We start from the raw sequence: 21,522 nt of genomic DNA on the forward strand, positions 1-21,522 counted from the left end.
ATAGTTGTGTGTTCAAATCAATCAGTTTGCAATTGTATTACCAGAGAGATCACTTGGGGACTTTTGCCACCTACCCCTCCAGATTAACAGCAGGTGCTGTTTCCTTACAAAAGTACCAAAGGGCAGCTTTCTCTCACATGGAACCACACAATGATTTTTTTTAATATTGGATACCCCACTTTTAGCAGATTCACACTCCCCGATTGCGCAGGTGATGGTTTCTGGGGGTAAATATGTACAATTGTAACTCGGCACCAATTCATTAGGTCTTATTGCATAACAAGAGGCTAAACATATGTGAAGAAACAGCATACTTGCTTCTCAATGCACAAATGTGTAGTTCTCATCAGATTTCATTTGTAAAGGCAAAGTAGCTGCTTAGACCCATATAGAATAATAAGATGCTCATAATGGTTGCCAAAAGCATTGTTTTTTACAGGAGCAGCTAACCTAACAAGCAAAGTGCTAATGATTATGGCATCAAAGAGAAATAAATGTGCTATGTGCAGCAAAAGTAACCTTTAGGAGAGAAAACCTCAAGTTGCAAATAAACTGCATTGCTAGGCTCACAGGACTATAAAAGTTACACCATGCATGCCAGACCATGTCAAAGTAGTAACAAAGGGGAAGAGACAGTAATTTTCATTTTGCCAGAGAACTTCTTTGGGTGGTTAGAAAGGTCCAAAACAACTCACAAAATCTAGCATGTAATTTATTAAATGTTTAAGAAATTTATTAGATGCACATGTAAAGTGCTCTTACAGAGGAGAGAAAACTGTAAATATTTTAAAATAAATACAATTGCAGTTTGAAACAAATTACCTTTTTTTACTCAAAAACCATAGAAAGTTTCCATAATGATTTAAACTTAAGGTCAAGGTGAAATATGTCATGAAAATTACAGAGGAGGAGGAACATACCAAGGGAACAGGCGGCTCCTGGCACTCTCCAACCTTCACTTCCTTTCCAGGAGTGCAAGAGGGGAGAGGCTAGGAGGCTGGAGGGTTGCCCTCCAGGTCCCCCATTCATTTATTTAACTCCTAGAAACAGGAGGACAATTGCAAAATTTGTATCTATTAGATAGTTCCTTTCATAGAAACATTTAGGTCTGTTTATTTTTGAAGTGTGGTTGCAGAAATGTATTTAAACAAAACCATTGGGTCTTTTTTTTCCTGATGCAGTTGATCTTATAAAAACAACACATTTATTCCTATGAAACAGTCCAGGTGAAGAAAGAAGAGGTAAACACACACCTTTACCTCTACATCATGCTTTCAGTGTGAACAGAACTATTGCATTATACTACACTGAGTAATAAGAGCCGTCCATATATCAATGCCTTCAAGGCAATTCCCAGCAATATAGAAATCTTTACTTCAATATCATCATTGCCTTCATCCCCCAAAAGCTCATTTTCCTCAGGCAAGATACATTCTTTAAAAAACTGGGGCTGGGGGGCTGGGGCGAGGGGTACTTTCACTTCTGGGAAGTTCTTTTCAAAACTGTTATCCTCAGTTCCAGTTACTGGTCATTTCTTGTGCTCTGTTCACTGTTTATACGCAGGCACTTTGGGGCAAGAAAAGGCTGCCGTGGTCTTAGTCAATTCATATGCTACACATGGGCACACACAAGGTCAACTGAAGCTTCCTTCACACGCTCAGGATCTCAAATTCTTCTTCTGATTCAAATAGTTTGTCAGTGGACTCAATGAGCTCTGTGGGAAATGGGAAAAAAAAACTTATTATCAAGAGCATGCACCTCTGGCTTTTCTGCAGAAATTTACAAACTTTACCATGGCAAGCCTCCCTAATTAAAAAACAAACAAACACTAAAATGTCAAACTTTTCCAAATGTAACAAAGATAAAGCTTAGCTATTTATTGCAATTGTCTAACTTTCAAGAAAGGAGATGATAGATTAAGATTTGTTTTTAAAACTGTTCTCCTTTAACTTTTGCCCCATGACAGTCTTCCCTTCTTTTTCCAGAGATATGTTGGGCACAATCCAAGGTTCTTAGCATGTAGGCTTAATGCTCAGTTTTAAAGCAAACTCTTCTGTACCTTCAGCAAGGATTCATTTTTAAAAGCTGCCTTTGGTATCACATAAATTTCTGTGGGTCTCTTTCCTGCAGTCTCCAACCTGCAAAGTGCAACTTGCTGTTCCTTAAAGAGCAAGCTTTGTTCTTGTTCTTGTGCCTTTCACCACATTTAGAGACTTTTATGACCTTCTACTTACATCCAAATCAGCATTAGTGCAATCCCTTTTTTCTGCTTTTCCACACTGATGCAAGACACTTGATTTACCACATCCCCCTTTTAAATCCCCTGTTCCAGAGCTTATGGACTTCCATTTGACATGAAGACCAGTTGCACCCCACCCCATTCCACAATCCTGCCTTCAATCTGCAAGGTCTGCATCAGTCTCATTTGCTGCTACTGTTTCACGGGGAATTTCAGTTCCAAATGGATCCCATCTGTTGGGAGACAGAGATAACTCCTCTCAAGCAGCACTGCCCTTTATATGTATTTACTTAAGATCTGAAGTCCTTCCACCACTACTAGAACTGGGTGCACCAATTTCCTAGGATGGGCTGAATCTTCAGAGTACTTTGGAAAAGATTCCAGTGCCATTGTGATTTAAACAAAATGTCTTGCTGACATTACTGGAATCCATCACATAACCACCAATACATAGGACCAATTTCTATGTGGCTCTCACTACAAGATAACCAGAAAAGTCACAGCATAACAAAAGGGGAAAAGATTCCATTCCCAGGGATGACAAATTAGTGTTAAACTAGTGAAAACCTTGGCTGAGCACACAGCTTCATACATCATGAAATTGACTTTAGAAAGAGCACAGCCGTGGGAGGAAGGGAAGACAACAAAAGTTTGCAGTACCTTCAAAGTCTAACAGTGCCATAAGCTTGTTTAGGCAACAAATCCCACAAAACTTTATGTCACAACAAAACTGCTAAGTCTTTAAGATGCCACTGCTGTGTTGCAACATATGAATATGACTACAGCCTCTGGGAGGAAAAGTAGGGAAGGGTTAGATAGGAACATTTGTTACTTCACAACCAAGATTTCATCTCTCTCTGTATCCCCCCCTCTATATATATATAGTTGCTTGGGGGGGGGAGGAGTTAAACACAATCCTGTACCTGCTCCAGTTGTGGTTACTTCTGGCTTTGTAGGAGGTATGAAAGGGGGCCAGTGCGGTGGATGCTTTTGAACCAACTCAAACATTCGCAGACTCTGTTGCTTAAGTATTTCCTGGGGAGAACAATATTTCATTTTTAAATGTGTGCTGCAATAACAAAAGCAGAAAATATAGCTGAATTATACAGGAAGTTAACAACTGGAAGTAGTTGACAGTTTGTGCTCGTGTGCTACAGAATCATCACCATAATCGCTTGCACAGTCCTTTAGGTAGTCTACTTCTCAGTCTAATGATCAATGCTCACACTTTAATGCTTTCATGACTGAAATATCTGTGAGCATTCTTGCGACACCACAAAAGCACAACTGGAGCTTTTATAGCTGAGCAAAACTCAGGCAGATCATGTTCACCTCGGTTTTATTTTTCTGCAAAGCCACACATTATGTCCTATGACTGCAGGGAGAACTTATTCAAGGAATGGCTTAGTAAGGAACATAGGAATCTGCCCTATACGGCATCAGATTGTTGGTCCATCCAGCTCAGCAACGTCTACACTGACTAGCAGAAGCTATTCAGGATTTCAGAGTTCTCTTCCATACAGATCATACATAATATTCCTAAATTATTGGACCTTTGTCTGATCCAACAAGGTGCTTACATTATATCATGAACTTTTTTTTTTTTTTACTTCCAAAGCCAAGCAGTGTGGTCTGTCACATAGTCTCACACTCACGTACCATTGGGTTGCTTTTCAACAAGTACCAGGGCTGTGGGGAGATCCCAAAAGTAATAGGCACCTGCACACCAATAATGTGTCTCACTCACAAACCAGGGCTGGCAGATGAAGACATGACACAGGAGCATACACACTTTAGGTATCAGATCAGAATGTAACATGGGCAATAGATCCATATATACTTTGGGCCCTGGCTGACCTCTCTATGCAAGCTGCAGGGGCACATGCTGCCTTACGCCATGCATTTTCCCTATGCCACCACTGCAGCCGATTAGCAAATCAGTACAAAGAAATGTGTTGCTGAGCAGAGAGGGCCACAATGGGGAGTAATTTAAAACGGCCTCTCCTCTCCTTGGTTGTATTATTTCATGCATCTCACCCCACCTAATGTACCTAGAGGTTCATTTTAAGGGGGAACTTATGCCAGTTAAAAGGTTTCCTGATGCTTACCTTTTGCACAAGGCTACACCAGTTATCAAAGTCCTTTTCTTCTCTACAAAAGAATCCCTGTGAAGGTACAGGAATATTTTAAGTGAGATATAATTTGGGGACAAAAAGTACCCAGTCAGAAGTCTGGTGTGGGGAAAAGCAAAATCCAGCTGTCCAAATTTTACTTTTCAGGGCATCTTGAACATTATAATAACTCCCCCATGATTGGTCATGCAAGTACCTCGTCAACAGTCAGAAGTGGTACAAAACAGAAACAGAGAACAAGGCCACAAATTGCATTAACAAGTAAGGCTAAATTAACCAGTATACAAAATATTGGGCAGTTTAGATATGTAGCCAAACCAGGGGCTTTGGCATAAGGTAAAGTTAGCTGCCTGTGCATGATAGGGGAGGTATAGCATTCGTGTTCCAATTGTGAAGACAAGAAGAAACAAAAGTGTGGGGTATGGACCAGAAGGGTACAAGGCTCCAGGTCAGGGTGACAGTCATCCACTCCTGCCAACACCTACTAAAGCTACAGAGGGATCGAGATTCATTATCTTCATCCGATGTGGTGCTTGCTGGCAATGGAAGCTATGGTCATCTACAGCACCGTTTTCTTCAGAATCTACAAAAATCTGTGTGGTGTGAGGGTCCAAGTAGATCAACTCATTTCCTGTGCAGGTAAAACAAGAGCAGTTTGTCAGAAATGGGTAGAACTGAAAGCCATTCAGTGTTGCACTCTGTATGGACATTAACAGAAGGTGAGGTAGGGCAGATGAGACAGTGGACTGAGAAGAATTTTTTAAAAAAGCTTCCAAATGTAGGAAGCAGGGGCTTAGAAATATAGGAATCTTCCCCACTGATCCAGCTATCCTGGTATTGCTGTCAGTGATGGGCAGTGGCTCTCCAGGATCCCCAAACGAGAGTCTATTCAAGCCCTAACTGGAGGGGCCAGAGATTGAATCTGGGACCTTTTTCCACACAAATCTGTGCTCTACCATTAAGCCGCAGAAGAAATACACAATAATGAAAATGAGAGAACAATGCAATGCAGCAAGAGACTTTTGGTGTCTATGAACACAAGGGGTGCTGATGCTAACAACAGTAGAAAGGCAAAGAGGTAGTAGTGCTGGAGAGGCAGGGAGGCCAAGGCCCAGAAGGGGAAATGGGCTGAGTCAGGGCGACTGAAGGAAATGGAACTGAGCTCAAACATAATAAACTGAAAGAAGGAGAGGTGAAGGAGCCTAAGGGAATCAGGGCAGAGAAGAGATGGAGCTGAGAAAATAAGTAGCCAAAGATGAGCTGGGGGAAGACTTGCATAGGACAGGAAAGGTTGCAAACTGCTCGGAGGAAGGGTCTTAAAAGAATAGGTGGGCTGGAGAAGCCAAAGCAATGCTTTGGGGAAGGACTAGATTTCATACAGTGATTTGAACTGCTCTCGTACTCTCAATACTGCAACTTGTCAGCATAATGATATCTGGATAATACTTAATAACCTTAATAGTTTATCTCCATTAAGACAGGCACCTGCTGTTCATTAAGCACAAAATCAAAAGGCTCAGGAGAGCAATCTGCATTTTCAACTTCACTCTCCAAACTGGGAATTAGCAACATGTCCACTGTGATCACCACCCAATCCTACCCATGTTGTATGTTTTGATGTCCCATGCTGTGATAGGGCGTGTCTTGTGGCAAGCTTTGTGAATAGAGGAAATGCTTTCCCCAACCTTTCTCTGATGAAGTGTGTATTACACACGAAAGCTCATACCTTGAAAGCTTATATTTAGTTATATTTAGTGCCACTGGAATTATTAAAAAAGATTTTTTCATCTTTCATTGTAATTTATTATGACTATGACAGATCAACACGGCTATCCCCCTGAATCTTTCTCTGGTATATTAAATAATGTTGTGGGCTTTTTTTGCCTGATCTGCTTGCCTTTGCCTCCAGGCTGAGCCTGGGGTGTCCTTATGTACACTTACAGCACAATACTACTCAGTACTACTGAGTGCACTCAAGAGCACAGTCTTGTAGAGATGCTTGATCAGTCTTTTTGTCATCTTGACTCTAGGAGGATAACAGCAACAAACTGGGGAACCCTTAGTTTTGATAATGTTGTCTTTAACCATTTCCACATCCCCTGGGGACAGACTGGGAATGAGCTCCTCCCCACCAAGTTTTCATTGTGGAGAAAAGTGAACAACTGAATACATAAATGTGTGGCTTTTAACCCTTCTTTAAAGAGAAATTAACTTTTCAGAATAAGGGGGAAATCCACATACAAATGGTGATGTTTCAGTCATTCACCTCTCCCTAAAGAGAAAGAGGTAAGAGAACAAACAAGTGAGGTAGGGAGTATACTAGAGGCCCAATCTAATATTCCCCCTGGGGACAGGGGAGGAGTTAGCATTCAAAAAGGCCTGCTAACCACCTTTTCATAAAGTAACTCTATTTAAAAGCCCTACTGATCAATGGATGCATTTATCTATCAAGAGCTAAACTATTCATGCCATTAGCTATAACTACTAACAGATATGGGACACCATTATCTTGAACTTTTCCTAAGAAAGGACTGTGTCTGTCTGTGTGTGCATATACATGCATGCAGAGAGAAGATTTCATGCATCATTTCATATTTTTTATTCTAATTTATTTACAAATTAAATAGGCAGGACACACAAGGAAAAGGCAGTGGAGGGAAGAGGTAGAGGATGGAGAAAGGGCCAGGTTTTTTGTATTGTTTGTGAAAATTTGATAAAAGCAAGTAAAGGTTTCGAGTCAGGCGGATCATTGATTGTTGGTCTTTTTCCTGAATGGTAGTTGGTGGTTCTTGTCCTCAACCAGAGAGACAAAGGGTGAAACCTCCCTGTGGCCCCAGTCTCCTAGCTAGTGACAGAAGCTTGGGGACACTACTTCTTTGGCTCTTCAGGCTCAAAGCAAAGTATATGATGCATTATGAAGCAGTATGGAGTATCTTTTATATACTCTCTTATTGCTGCTGGCTGTCAGACCCACCTGCATTACTTAGCAAATTCAGCTTTAAAATAATCCTTCAGAAGCAAAGATATTTTTTGGTACTCCACTTATTTTTCCTTACCTAAGAATCCTATAAAGTAGTAGGCATTGTTTGGTTTTCCTCCTAACGCTCCCAAAGATTGTGGCATCTTAAAACACTCCTACAGATTGAAAGAAGAAGATGACGAAGAAGAGATTTATTACATTTATATGCCACCTTTCTTCCATGATGGAACTCAAGGCAGCATATACAGAGTCCCCAGGCACTAAACAGACCCAGACCTCTTTAGCTTGAGCAAAGCTGTTTCATCATGCTCCTTCACACCATGCATATGTATGTGCACTAGTTATTAAAGTACCTGCAACTGCTCAAAACATTTCCAAACACTCCTATTAAGCTGACCAAATCAATCACATCAACAATAAGAGAACCATACCTTAAAAGCATCAACATAAACCGGATTGATGTGGTTTATCCCCAAGCGAAGAGGTACAATCAACAGCAGAGGCTTCCAACCACAGCAGATCCCCATAGGGCTCTTATTTCGGCTAAGCACACTCCTGTGTGACAGGGAGCTGCAGTGGGTACTGGAACAGTTCTGGGATGGAAACCGGCACATCTTCTCTGGGAAATAAGAGACAATAAAACCTAATTGTCCATTCACTTGAGTTTAACTGTTCACTTTAATGGAGGGAGCCATTCATGTGTGTACACATCTTATACTTATCTATGAAGTGAATACTTAGTTCACTGTCCCAAAATACTTGTGGGTTATAGCAAAGATATTCCTTACAGAAGGAACCAGTAGTTAAGAAGGAAATTGTGGTGATTCTGTCTGCACAACTAGAATAAGCTTGGAAAAGCTAGTTGTAAGTTTCAGAACTCAGGTAAAGAAGCAAACCCTGAGTTTTCAAAAGAAACTGATTACAAAATAGCAATCAAACCGTTCAGTGGATGCATTGTGACACGTAACATGATGATTCTCATGTGGTATGGCTGTGAGACTGAAATTACAGTAGACCTCTTTTAGTTGACAACCTGTGTCCAAGCATGCTTGTACTGATCTTCATATTTTCCAAGGAATAAAAGTCAGACTGGAGCTAAATCCCAATTCAGTTTAAGGCCTGGGTGAATCAAAAACTCTGTTAAAAAAGCTGGTGCTTATAACTTACTGATATCTTCAATCACAACTGTGTTGTCCATAGACACATAAACGGCTAAGGAATTCCATTCATCAAATAGTGCAAGTTTCCTGTGGGTGGGGAAACAGACAGTAGTAAGTCCAAATTCCATGCCACTCAGACATTCTGCCTTCAATATGACTGGAGGACTCTTAAATAAATAAGATGTTCTATCTTTTGGGGAAGAGCTTCTAGTTATTCCCTTTTGTACATCTTGCCACTTCTCTGACCCATTTTTATATTACGTTTACTGATACTTCTAGGAGAGGTCATTTTACAAATACATGGATAAAGTTGCACACCAGTGCAGTGGGATTCTTCATGAGTGTTCAATCCCATGCTTTAGTGGGAACTGGCAACAGCCGGCAAGGGAAGACTTGCCTCCATCAGGGGCTGAGTGAGTTCCAGTTGCTTAGCCACACTCCCTTGCCACAGAATACATCACTGGGCTCTAGCGCTTAGTAGGCTGGCGCCAAAGGTCAACAACAGGGAGGATTATGGCAGGATTAGGATTAGGTCAGGAAATGCCACCTAAATAATTCAGGTACCATAGGGACACAAGACTTGAATGTCATTTTTATTCTAAAAATCTGTTGTAAACTACTTTCAAGAGCCTCTCAGAGATGCAAGTGGGATGCAAGCATTACAAATATAATACCGGTAAATAAATGTTGTTTATCTGCACAAAACCTTTAAGAAAGTTATGGAGAACATTTGATCCCCCAGAAGTTGCTGAACTACAATTCCCATCAAGCATGCTTAATGGCCACGGATGACAAAAGCTGTGGTTCAGCAGCATCTGGAGGACCACACCTGCTTTAAAGGGGGGAAAGAAAAACAGAAGATCATTTTTTATTGTTGCAGGTGCTAATCTGGATCCCTGATTTCTGAGATTCAAATTATTAAGCTTCTGCTTGTTTTTATTGAAAATGTTCTGAAGATGCAGATTGCTATGCTAAATTAATACAAGAGACTGGCAGTTTAATGTAATTTTTATCTCTCTATCTGCCAATATTCAGCTGCCACTACTAACCTTCCCCAAGTATGGTCATATTTCAATCTTCTGTTAACTGCTTACGTGGAAGAGATACATTGCTTTTCCAGCTTAATGTTACTTAAAAATAGGATTTTTACATCAGGTCTAGAATTTCAGACTGCTCTTATTTAACAGGTCCCCATGCTTTTAAAACCGCAATTTAAATTTTAGTGCTTCGAGTAATGACAGATAAATTCTATAACATGGGAACAATACGTTTCCAGAATACTGAGCTGCTTCAAAATCTAACCAGAGATCACAACAGTAAGTTGTGATGCTAACTAGAAACTTCGTCCTAGAGGGGTTTTGCCTTCCCCGTTCTATCATATGGATAAATTCTGCAAGTTGTTGCTTGATTTTTCATGCAAGAGATAGTCTTGTGATTAGGAGTGTATAGCCTATGGAGGACAGCTGAAGTCATGCAATGGTTGGTGAATTGGAATCAGGGCACTTGGCTTTAAATCCCTACTATGCCATGTAGCTCAATGAGTGACGTTTGGGCAAGTCACTATCTCTCAGTCTAACTTGCCTCAGAAAAATATTCTGGATAAAACTGATAACTATGTACTGTGCTTAAAAAAGGGCATTAGAGGCTCCACTTGTTCATCCCACAGGGAATATATGCTATCATCTGCCAACAATGACCTTCCACCATCTGCCTGGGGCAAAAAGTCAGTCTCCATGCAAAGACTAAATGTACACAAAACTGAAAATAGTAGGAAACTCTGTTGTTGACTGTTATTCACCATCATTTTTTTTAAAAAAATTACAAAGCAGGATTGCTGTGTGAAATAGCTAGACAGCAATTTGGTCCAGGACTCAATCAAGATCCATTGCATGTGTTAATGTAACAAAGCCAGGAAGCTTGTGCATAAAAGTTCATGCCACAATAATTAATCGTTAATGTGCCAGAAGAGTCAATCATCATCACCACCACCATCATCATTATCTCCAGGGAGAACCTTCATGTTATGAAAGTGCAGCAGAGTATCAATGTTACATGAGTGGAACTAAACTGTCTTTCCATTCCATCTAAATTCCACACAAGATATACATGCTTGCTTGCTTGCTTACTTGAGCACTTGGGCAACAGTATTTGGTCCAAACCATTCCCCAATAGACTTCCCTTCACCAACACCCATCTGTGCTGTGTAGATTAGAAACAGAAACAGACACACAGAAAAATAAGAAGCATCAGTCTGTCGAATGGCACATTCTTTTAGGCTGCATTGCACACATTCCAAAGCCATTAGAAATTGGGACTACCTTCACACAAATGAGATGGAAACTTGTTCTGTATCATGGGTCACACTGGAATGTTATCACAAAACTAAGAACTTCAGCTACATATTTTAAGCTTGGTTTAAGCTGAGCAGCAATACTAAACTACAGTGTCTGAACCCAGACCACTAGCAGTAAGCCAGAAAGAAGCCAAGAACAAACCTTCAGAGTTCAGAACACATGACAAGCCATAATATGACTTATTTGAGTCACATGAGAGGGAACTATACAGCAAGGGAGAGGCATGTTCATGATTAAACCATGGATAAAGACAAATTGTGGTTCCGTGGCCTGGTCCATATGTCTCAATTAATCTCACATTTCAGAATCATGCCTTTTACCTAGGGGCTCCCATGACATAAAATGATTTGGGAACCTGTATTCTAAATTACACCCTCATCACCCAATTATTATTATTTCTATATTTGTGTGTGCGCACACAAAAACTTATTCTCTTTTGCCCTGCTATGCTTTTGACCAAGATTTGCAACTTTTATAGCATTTGAAGGCATACATACATTTTTCACACTAAAACTATGCTAACAGAAGTTTAAGTAAGCTAAAAGTTTGAAAAACAAGGGTGGAAGAAACAATTATCAAAGCTAACTCTTACCCATTTGATGGATTGAATAACAGCAGTCTTTTCTGTCCAGAAAACAGTGTAAGATTTTGTGATATTCTTCAGGTTGCCTTTTGTGTTTTTCCCAATGCCAATCTTAGAGAGAAAATTATTCTAGATTTTAAATATCATATCATATCTTGAAAAGTAGTGTTCAATGGCAGTAGGTGATACATGTATACCTTTGGTTATGATATCTACCGTAATTTTCTAAATTATTGGTCACAAATCAGGGTTGCATACTTAATAATAATAATAATAATAATAATAATAATAATAATAATAATAATAAATTTTATTTGTACCCTGCGCTCTCCAGCTGGTGCCAGGCTCAGAGTGGCTAACATTACGTATATAAATAACACAGTATACATAAAAACAGGCATCAATTAATTAAAATACATCTTAATTCAGACAAATTAAAATACTACTAAAAAAGAACTACAATTGCACAACCAGGTAATATAATTTCTGAACCAGAAAAAAAAACTGATTTTAAAATATAACTAGGAAAGCTGCACATAATAGCATATTTTCTCTTCGCAAAACTTATTCTAGTGTTGCTAGAATCAACTAGATGAGGCACTGAAGCCCCACCCCAAACACTATAAAACATATTCAGACACCCCTCACCCCCACTCATTTCTCATTCCTTCATCCACAACCATTCTGGGAATCTACTGGTGAAAGATCACACTCACCCCTCCCCAAGTGTCGACAGATCAGAGCCTGGGCCAACATCATCTGTCCGCATCGCAGCATACAGCCCCAGCCAGCATCTGAGGAAGGGCCAGTGCCACCTGGAGTCAAGAATCACCACATTTACAAAAAGAAACAGCATAGAATGCTTCCCTTCCTTGGATTTTTCTCTTCACATAAAAGAAAAATGCTTAGTACCTACAATAGTTTGCTATTGGAATAATTCTTAGCATGATGAAAATGCAGTGGAGGACCGAGTGAGGTGCATTCACCAACAAGTAGGCTTTAACCTAAGCTGTGGATCATAAATCCAAAATTCTGAAAGAATGTTGTGATAGTTTGATTAATGTTATCCGGCCTTACCCAATCTCGCGACCTCAATATGCTTTGGATTCAAACTCCCTATCAAGCCCAGCCTGCATAATGACCATGCTGGCTGGGGCTGATGGGAATATTAGTCCAAAATGTATGGTGAGCACTGAGTTGGGAAATGTAAGAGTATAGACCCACACCCAACTCATAGCATAAGAGCACTGAGAGCCACAAAGGAGAGGGTAGAAGATAAATAAGGTCTTTGAAAGTCTGGTGGCAGTTCAGATGGCTCCCCCAAAGGAAGCTGGTTGGAACAAACCCAGTATCGTTCCCTTCAGGAAGCATAACAAATATCTAAGTGTGTCCCACCAATGCTACCCAAAACAATTGCTAGGCTGCAAAGACCTCACTGGATCAAGGCAAAAGTCTGAAAGTGTCAGGACCTGTTCTGTACCAAGTAATTTTCTCCACCAAGGGCAAGCGGATGCAGCAAACTTTTAAAAAGCACACACTAAATGATCAAAGGCTGCAAGTGCTGTCATCCTGAACTAATTGTTCATTCCTTTACGCAGGTCATATTTTATAGAACAGAACAAAGGGAAGGGAAAGAACCCACACATCTCAGAAAGCATACCTACCAATTGGTGAAAATTTTCTTCTGTAGGTAAACCAAAGACGAGCACTTATATCCAAAAGAAGCTTAGATTTTTCTAGAATGAAAAAAGCATTACAAATAGAGAGTTCATATTACAAATTTACACAAATTCAGTATTTGTGGTTGCTGCTGCTGCACTGCTGAACGTGAACAACTTAAGAGAGGATCAAGGATCTACGTGTATTAAAGTAGCCGCCTTTTGTAGAAAGTCTGCACTCCTTCTTAACTCCCCTTTTTGCATTCCAAAGACATGTCAATATTTGGAGCAGTTGCTTCCACAGTTCACTGCAGAAGTGCAGATCTCTCAAACTCCATGTTATATCTGTCAGTTGACTCCATGTTAAACAGAGTTCCCCTGCTTTATTTCTCTCATTCCACAATCCTAATAAGAGGGTCTTTAAATCTCTTTCAATCTGTCATTGTTCAGCACATGATCACCCCCAAGCTGTTTTTTCACCCAAGAAAGTGTCACAATACCATTCCCTTTCTCAAGAGTTAAGATCACCCTATCAAATGAAGATTGTTTAGCCGTAATCATCCAATTGCTAGAACTAACACAAGACACATATGAAAAACCTGTCAAAAATATATATATTGTGTAAGGATAGTCTCTAGATACCATCCTCCCCGAAATGTCATTTTGGTTTACAGCATTAGTACTCCAGGCATTGTAGACAGCAGATTTATTTTCCAGGATTTCTACTCTCTACACAGATTAATACAGTCGGGGCACAATACAAATGTGAGAAACATGATGTGCTTAAACTAAGCATCCACAAAAGCTTTGTGGACCTTAGAAACAAAGCTTCCTTCCATTCCTACCTGTTTTAAGATGGTGCTGCCTTCCTAAGATCCAGACAGGCTCATCTGTTTCAGGAAGCTCTTCTACATAGTCTACTAAAATAATAATTAGGTTTTCATATTTTTTTGAAAAATAAACACACATGTAGAACATTTATTCCCTTATTTCCCCCGTAATTTTAGTACCTGTTCAGTTCATTCCTAACTAATGAACCTCTTACCACACTGTCACACTTTGTTTACCCTTTCGGACATTGGAATTTAGACCTCTTACTTTTAGCCAGACTATAGCCTTTGCCATTTCCACTGCAATATTGTAGCCGACACTGAAACCAGATCCTATGTGGTAAGAGCTGAACATTAAACACGATGATCTATGATTTGCAAATTTCTTCTTTTGGCTGATGTAAAAGGTGCATGAGATAGATTTGTTAGTTTTCACATGTATGCTGTGATCATATCAGCTGAGAAAGGGTCCCAATACGCAACAGCTTAACAATACGGAAGTACAGTAGGTTCAGTCCCTGCCTTTAGAACTAAGTTTTTTAAAAGTATCTATTACTATAGCAATGGCAGATATAAAGTAAGTCATCATATCAGGACAAGGAACAAAGGCGTTGCAGAACTGAGACCACAAATAAACAAAAAAAATGGGTGATAGGAGAGGAAAATAAGCTTATTTTAAAAGAAATGTTCCATTTCACAAAATAGTCCTTTCACATGAAAAAAGATCTTCATTGACCTGGTATGCGTTTTCAAAATTCCATATTTTTTGTTGAAAAGAAAGACATTTTCCTCTACATGCTGTTTACAAAATTGATCTTTAAAATGTGGGGGACTATCCTACAATAATGCGTCCATTTCTTCACTATGATGTGAAACAACATATTCATGGGGTTACCACACTAAATAGCTGGGAAAGTAGAATCATGGCTTCTTTTATGAAGGAGCATCTCCACCCCCATCATTCTGCCCAGACACTGAGATCCAGTACCGAGGGCCTTCTGGGGGTCCCCTCACTTTGAGAAGTGGAGTTACAGGGAACCAGGAAGAGGGCCCGCCCTGTGGAACGCCCTCCCAGCAGATGTCAAGGAAATAAGTGACTATCTGATGTTTAGAAGACACCTGAAGGCAGCCCTGTCTTGGGAAGTTTTTAATGACTGATGTTTTAATGTATTTTTAATCTCTTGTTGGAAGCCGCCCAGAGTGGCTGGGAAAAGCCAGTCAGATGAGCAGGGTATAAGTAATAAATTATTACTACTACTATTATTATTCTCAATCCATTACACATGGGGTACTGAACCTGTATTCCTTAAGATGTTGTTGCACTCCAACCCCCACCAACCCTAGCCAGCACAGACAATATCCAAGCATAATGGGAGTTGGAATCCAACAAAATTTGAGGCACCGCAGGTTCCTCATCAATGTAAAATAGATTCTTAAACAACAATATTAAGTCCTCGTTTTTGTGTGTTACATGTAAAACATTAAAAGAATGCCTGAGATCCAGAACCTTTAACTACAGTATAGTCTTGCCCAGATGTTACTTTTCCAGACAACTAAGTACTATAACTACATAAGAAAGTGAGGAAGATTGTTTCGTACTAAGGAGGCTTTGGGGTAGGACCCACTGTTGGTAGACCACGTGTTTGATATGTAGAATGTCCCAAGTTCAATCCATGGCAGCAAATGGATCATGTGACAAGTTACTGAAAGACCCCTCTCCCCAAGATCCTGATGATTCACTACCAGCCACTACCACTACCAAACAATACTGGGCAAGATGGAGCAATAATCTGAGCTGTAAACAGGCATCTTCCTATCTAAACCTGGGCTGAGTTTCCTTCTCTACCATGGTTGGATGTGAACTGTTCATTGTATAGAAATCAAGAGTTATTTTGTGTGTAAAATGCAAGTAAAAGTGGCCACCCTATAGAACTGTTGTACACACTCAGAGACAAAAACTGAGCTTACCCTTAGATTTTGGCCAATCAAATATAAAGCTATGTTCATTTAAGATGGACATAATAAGGATTTTACTGTAAAAGTTGAACTGTTAAAAGCTTATCTAATAATAATAACTCAGCAATAGACTGCACTCAATTATTTCAATCGGTTTTCTCCAACTATGGGTAATGTTGTATATAACCCAATATATTTGGTTTTAGTGAAGACAGAGTTCTAGTTCTGCATCATATTGTTTTTTCCCCCTTTTTGCATGCTTTTTTAAAAATGTAACTTGCATTCTTTTTTATTATGACAATAAGTCTCAACAAAAAACAGCGCATAACATCATATTGAAATTACTGCTATTACTAACCACAACTTCAAATAGAACGAGCTGTACTAAAATAAGAAAAGAATGAGATGTAACACTAAATTGCTGCTGTGAGCTCCTTTAAACAAGCATTAACAAGTCTTGACGAAAAGCAGTGTGTAACACCATATTGAAATTACTGCTACTACTATCTACAACCTCAACTAGAACGAACTGTACTAAAATAGAAAAGAATAAGACGTAACACTAAATTGCTGCTGGGAGCTCCTTCAAACAAGCAAATGTAATGTTAAAAAGGTCAAAGCAGCCTAATGTCAGCAATTCTGCAGTTCATGACATGGTTTAAAAGGCAGGCCTCTGTGTCTTTCATTTTCAGCAGCTTCCTTTACTAAACTTAGTGTCATGAAAGAATATTCGTTTTCAAGAAAAAGAAGTACAGTATTTGTGTGTAGTGATGTGATTCTTAAAAAACTGATTCAGCTTTTAGTAACATCAAGGATTCTCATTCTTGTTATTTCTGAGGGATGATCCACTTAAAGTGGATATATCAAGTGAGGAAAAGGTGTGATAAATATATTTGAGAGGATAAAACACAGTTCATTGACATATAGTGAAAATCTCAAGTTTCAATAATTATTTTTTAATTGCATGAGAAGGAATTGACACAGAGCTTGCAATTAATAATTTCATTAGTTATAAGAACTTGGAAGTTGCAGGATACAAATGGGAAAAATAAGCAAAAAAATTAAGAAAAAAATTAACCAGATATTTTAATTGACTTTTCCAATGCATAAAAATATGCTGCAGCTCAGACTGATCATTCATCAATGCCATAAAGTCAGGCATGAACTAACCTTTGATACTTTAATTTCCCACATAAAAGCATCTGCATGACACTCTTTGCATGCACTACCCGAGTCCTGTTTATTTTTCCAAAAGGAACTGGAAATTTTTAACCATTTCGGTTCCAAACTTAAGACTGTGCAGTTATTTTAATACAAAGTCTACTGTGACATTTAAAAGAAAACTAAATGGATTTCCTTAATTCATCGTTTCACATTTGAAACTCTGGCAAGATTTGGCTTCTCTCATTTGCAAGTCCTTACTACAAGGATAGCCCTTTTTAAAAGGTTGGAAATAAAAATAAGAGTTCAGATAATCTCGGAGTGAGTTTTGGATGGATATAAAAGTTTTGCTTGTCTTGTCTGCACTATGCTTCATGCTGTAACATTTCTGTCTACAGTTGTAGGTAAGCAACTTTGCTTTCACTGCAAAACTAGATTAAAACAAAGCAAACTTTGTTTGAAATTATGCTTCCCCATTTAGTCATAGATCTTACAAATTTGGCAAGTCCCCATCTCTTAACTTAAACAATTTCTGAGTTGCTGTGATCATAAAATTAAAGCAAACCACCTCAAAATCCTAGAATAGGGCTAATACAGCTAGAAATCAACTGAACAGAACCATTTGCACTACAAGTTATGCAGAACTATGATGTTTTCTGTACTGACGTAAGAGTTGTGACAATGCCGTAACATGCAACAAGACTGTTGTATAGGGACATCACTGTACAGTATTATGTTAGTAACCAATCCCACCCTACACTACCTAAGCCTCAGGATTTGCAAATGGACTCAGCAGCTCAAGTACTAGACACGGTGGGGAAACTAGAGTTAATTTCCCACAATTATACTTAACGCTTCAGGCACAGAAACCAGAGGCTTGCAGCCAGGAACACACAGGGTGGGTTAGAATGACATCAGCATGGCAAGGAGGTGCCTGAGGAGCCTAGATGTGGGAGTCTTAAGGCTTACAAAAGTAACTACAGCTTTTTTACTGGACATACCATAGATTACTGCAGGAATAAGTGGTGGAAAGCAGCCTCAACTTGTCTTTTGGAGTTGGACACCGGCCTTCTAATTTACAAGTTCATTTGCAACTTCATACATAACTTATTCAACTAGACATATGTCAGCTCATGTACCTACACACAGACAGTGTTATTACATGGACTGGGGAAAATAACAGTTTGTGATGGTGGGTCAATACCACGGATCACCTTTTGAAAGATTCAAGATAGATGGTAAAAATAATGCTTTGTTTACTTTGTTATGCTTGCATTTTGGACTGGTGGTCACAAAAAAATCTAACTCATCTTTATAGCAGTAAACAACACTTCAGGCTCAAGTGGCCTCAGTGGCACATGGCACCTTTCACTAGTCAAGGCTGCTGTAACAAAATGAGCCTGGCTGATCATCCACATTCTAGTAAACTCCAGATTAGATTCCTCCAATGTATTATATATGCAGCTGCCCCTGGAGATTGCTCATAAACTTCACTTAGGTTGCAGTCCTAACTACACTTACCTGGAAATCAGCCCACTGAATTCAACAGGATTTACTTCTAAGTAGACATGGTTAGGATTGTGCTGTTATTCCAGAAAGCAGATGGTGGTCTTTTAAGCGGGACACTCTTGAAGGGAACAAATTATGTAGATCTGTTCCAGTTTGGGTTTCAGCCTTATCTCCCCGATGCTTTTGATACAATTGATGGTATCCCTTGGGCCCCCTGGCAACTATGCTGTGGGGTGCCACACATATCCTCTTTTCCCAAATCTTGTTTGACATCTACAGTATATGATGCTGGTAGAGTGACTTAGACTGAGGTATTATCAATAGGCAGATGACACCCAATACTGTTTCTCTGTAACATCTGAGACAGGTGTAGTTGTGCAGATCCTAGACTAGTGCCTGGACACAGTGGTGAGCTGAATAAAGCCATCTGAGTGGGCGGCTCCAGATCTAGGAATTAGGTGGGGTGCCTGCTCTGGACAGCACTGTACTCCTACTGAAGGAGAAGGTGCGTGGTCTGGAGATGCTTCATTGTCAGTGGAGACTCACATTATCCCCAGTGGTTAGAAGTGCCTTTACCAGCTTTGGCTGGTTACACCAGCTACAGCTGTTCCCAGAAAAGAAGGGTCTGACTACAGTGACCAATGCATTGGTAATCTCAAGACTAGATTAATTTGAAGTGCCCTGTGCAGGATTGCCTTTAAAAGAAAGTTTGGAAGCTGCAACTAATGCACAATGAGGCAGCAGCTGAGTGGGGCAGCCTACCATGATCATATTTAATCAATTTGGAAGGAGCTGTACTTGCTGTCAATTTGTTACCAAGGCAAATTTCAGATACTCTTGCAGATATATTAAGCCCTCTATAACTTGGGATATCTGAGGAAATGCTGCTCCCATAAAGATGTGCCTATTTGTAAAGAAAAGATGTCAAAGGAGGCTCTCCTATTGGTACCACTATTAGCTGCAGCAACCCAAGGGAGGATATTTCTGTGATGGCATGCACTCAATGGAATTCCTTCCCCTACAATAAAAGGAAGGCGTCAACTATTATAAATTCTTGATGCCAACTAGGAGATTGAGCTACAACTCAGAAAGTCATTAGTTCAAATCACACCTCTGTCATGGACTTATTAGCAAGAAGGCTTAGCAAGCATCTCTCTCTCAACCTCATAAGAGAAACCTTGCTGGTTTGTTGTACTGACTGACACAATGTGAAGCATACTGAACGCTCAAAAATATATTAGGATTTTGTCAGTAGCATCAGATGCTGTAGGGAATTATCTCATTTCACACACACTTCAATTTTTTCATGCCCCTCAGCTATGAACTTAAAACAGCAGCACACAGGGGAAAGGGCCAGTGAAACCATTTGTGATTTAGGGTGAGGAGCCCTACCATCTTTCCATACTCTGTCAAAACCAGAAGATCAGTTATTCTTACAACAGAGTACGGTCAGCTGTACAGCTTGTTCTGGTTTGCATTTCTCCCCCTCACCCACCATTGCTATTAGCTTTTGCTTTTTTTTTGCTCTAATGGTTTGTTTTAATAGAAAAGCAGGATATATATACGAAATACAAACAATGCATCAAATTAGCTTAAAAATACCAGAATCGCGATGCTGCAGATTACAGACACCAAACTAAACATGTATGTTGGACATGCACATTGAAAATTACATACACACAATGTTGGACATGCACACATTGAAAATTACATATACACAATTCTGAAAATTACAGACACACAATTTTGACAAAATATCCATCCTATTGACAATAAAAATACCTAAAGCTTCGACCCTATGCATACACAACATAGGCATACATCCCATTGATTAGTCTACTCCGAGTAAGACTTAGCTGGATAGGACCCACACATATAAACAAACCCAGACTGACCGACCCAATTTTAAGTATCTCCCCCGCCCCCATGATCCAGAGCAATCTCATATAGTGAACATGCTGATGTTTGTGAATCACATCCAATATTAGCCCTACTCAAAGCAGATCCACTGAAGCTAACGGGCACGGACTAACTCGAGTTTATTCATTTCAGTGTATCTACTCTCGAGTAAGCCTTAGTTGGACACAACCCGCACATACAGATATAGATATAAAGAAGCACAGGCAGGCAGCACCAGTTTTCAATTTTCCCTTCTTTATACGGGATTCCCAAGCAAGCAGCGAACATCTTGGCGTTTGGGCACCCTGAGCTGCATCAAATCTCTACTCAAGAGTAGACCCATTGAAGCTAATGGGCGCGGGCTAATTTAGGCTCGTTAATTCCAGCGGGACTACTCTGAGCAGGGCTTAACACGGTATAAACAAGCAGAAGCAGGCGGACTTAACGGTCAGGCAGGGGAGGGGGGAGATCTGGGCTTCACGGGCACAAATAGGGGATAGGAAAGGGCCGCTTCTCCCCCTCTCACACGCGCCCTCCCACGCCAGCCCCTCACCGGACTCCATCCTTCGCCTCCTCCTTCAGCAACCAGCGCCTCCGCCGCCACCATCCTCTCCTCCTCCTCCTCCTCCTCCTCCTCCTCCTCCCTCCTTCGCCCTCCTGCCGTTGCCGAGAACCCCTCGCTGCTCCGCCCCTCAGAAAACAACACCGCCGCCACGACAGCCGCCGCGGAGCACGCCGGGAGCTGCAGTCCAGCTGCCTCGTCGGCCAAGCCGGAGCCCTTTACTCTCCTTTCCCACCTTCGAGTACTACAATTCCCGTCGGCCCTCCTCGCAGAGTCGCATCACCGCGGCCGCCCACTGCGCGTGCGCAGCCGCTCACGCAAAAGAAAAAGAAAAAAACCGCACGCCCCTGAACCCTGGGAGCGGAGAGAGCGCGGAGGAGGAGGAGGAGGAGCGGAGGGGGCGGGGAGAGCGAGGATTGGCTGTCTGTCCCCGAAGCCTCTCTGCGGATTGGCTGCAGAAGGAGGAGAGTGAGTCTCCGCCCACTTGGCTTTGAAGACA

At 40.5% G+C, this 21,522-nt stretch overlaps 1 protein-coding gene across 2 annotated transcripts; it reads right to left on the reverse strand.

Moving 5' to 3' along the window:
• Positions 1–699: 699 nt before the first annotated feature.
• Positions 700–21,085, reverse strand: ATG4A (autophagy related 4A cysteine peptidase). 2 transcript variants are annotated; one of them, XM_060270312.1, is made up of 13 exons: positions 21,015–21,085; positions 13,952–14,023; positions 13,113–13,184; positions 12,165–12,263; positions 11,458–11,559; positions 10,638–10,710; positions 8,519–8,598; positions 7,783–7,970; positions 7,428–7,506; positions 4,857–5,002; positions 4,348–4,404; positions 3,163–3,274; positions 700–1,714 (listed from the first exon to the last, which is right to left on the reverse strand). In XM_060270312.1, the coding sequence occupies exons 1-13, from the start codon at positions 21,022–21,024 to the stop codon at positions 1,650–1,652; spliced, it is 1,155 nt and encodes a 384-aa protein (XP_060126295.1). In that variant the 5' UTR covers positions 21,025–21,085; the 3' UTR covers positions 700–1,649. The 2 variants fall into 2 exon arrangements, with proteins under 2 accessions (XP_060126295.1, XP_034957833.1); XM_035101942.2 differs by having other exon boundaries at positions 13,952–14,026.
• Positions 21,086–21,522: the final 437 nt, after the last annotated feature.

This window comes from Zootoca vivipara, chromosome Z, assembly GCF_963506605.1.
Source record: "Zootoca vivipara chromosome Z, rZooViv1.1, whole genome shotgun sequence".
Taxonomy (NCBI): Eukaryota; Metazoa; Chordata; class Lepidosauria; order Squamata; family Lacertidae; genus Zootoca; species Zootoca vivipara.

Bases quoted from the DNA above. Each gene is read 5' to 3' on its own strand.
- ATG4A (XM_035101942.2), bottom strand. The intron at 13,185-13,951 runs GTAGGAATGGAA...TTTTCATTCTAG, and splicing joins GCAGCACCATCTTAAAACAG to AAAAATCTAAGCTTCTTTTG. The intron at 1,715-3,162 runs GTACAGGATTGT...CATTTCCCACAG, and splicing joins AGTAACCACAACTGGAGCAG to AGCTCATTGAGTCCACTGAC.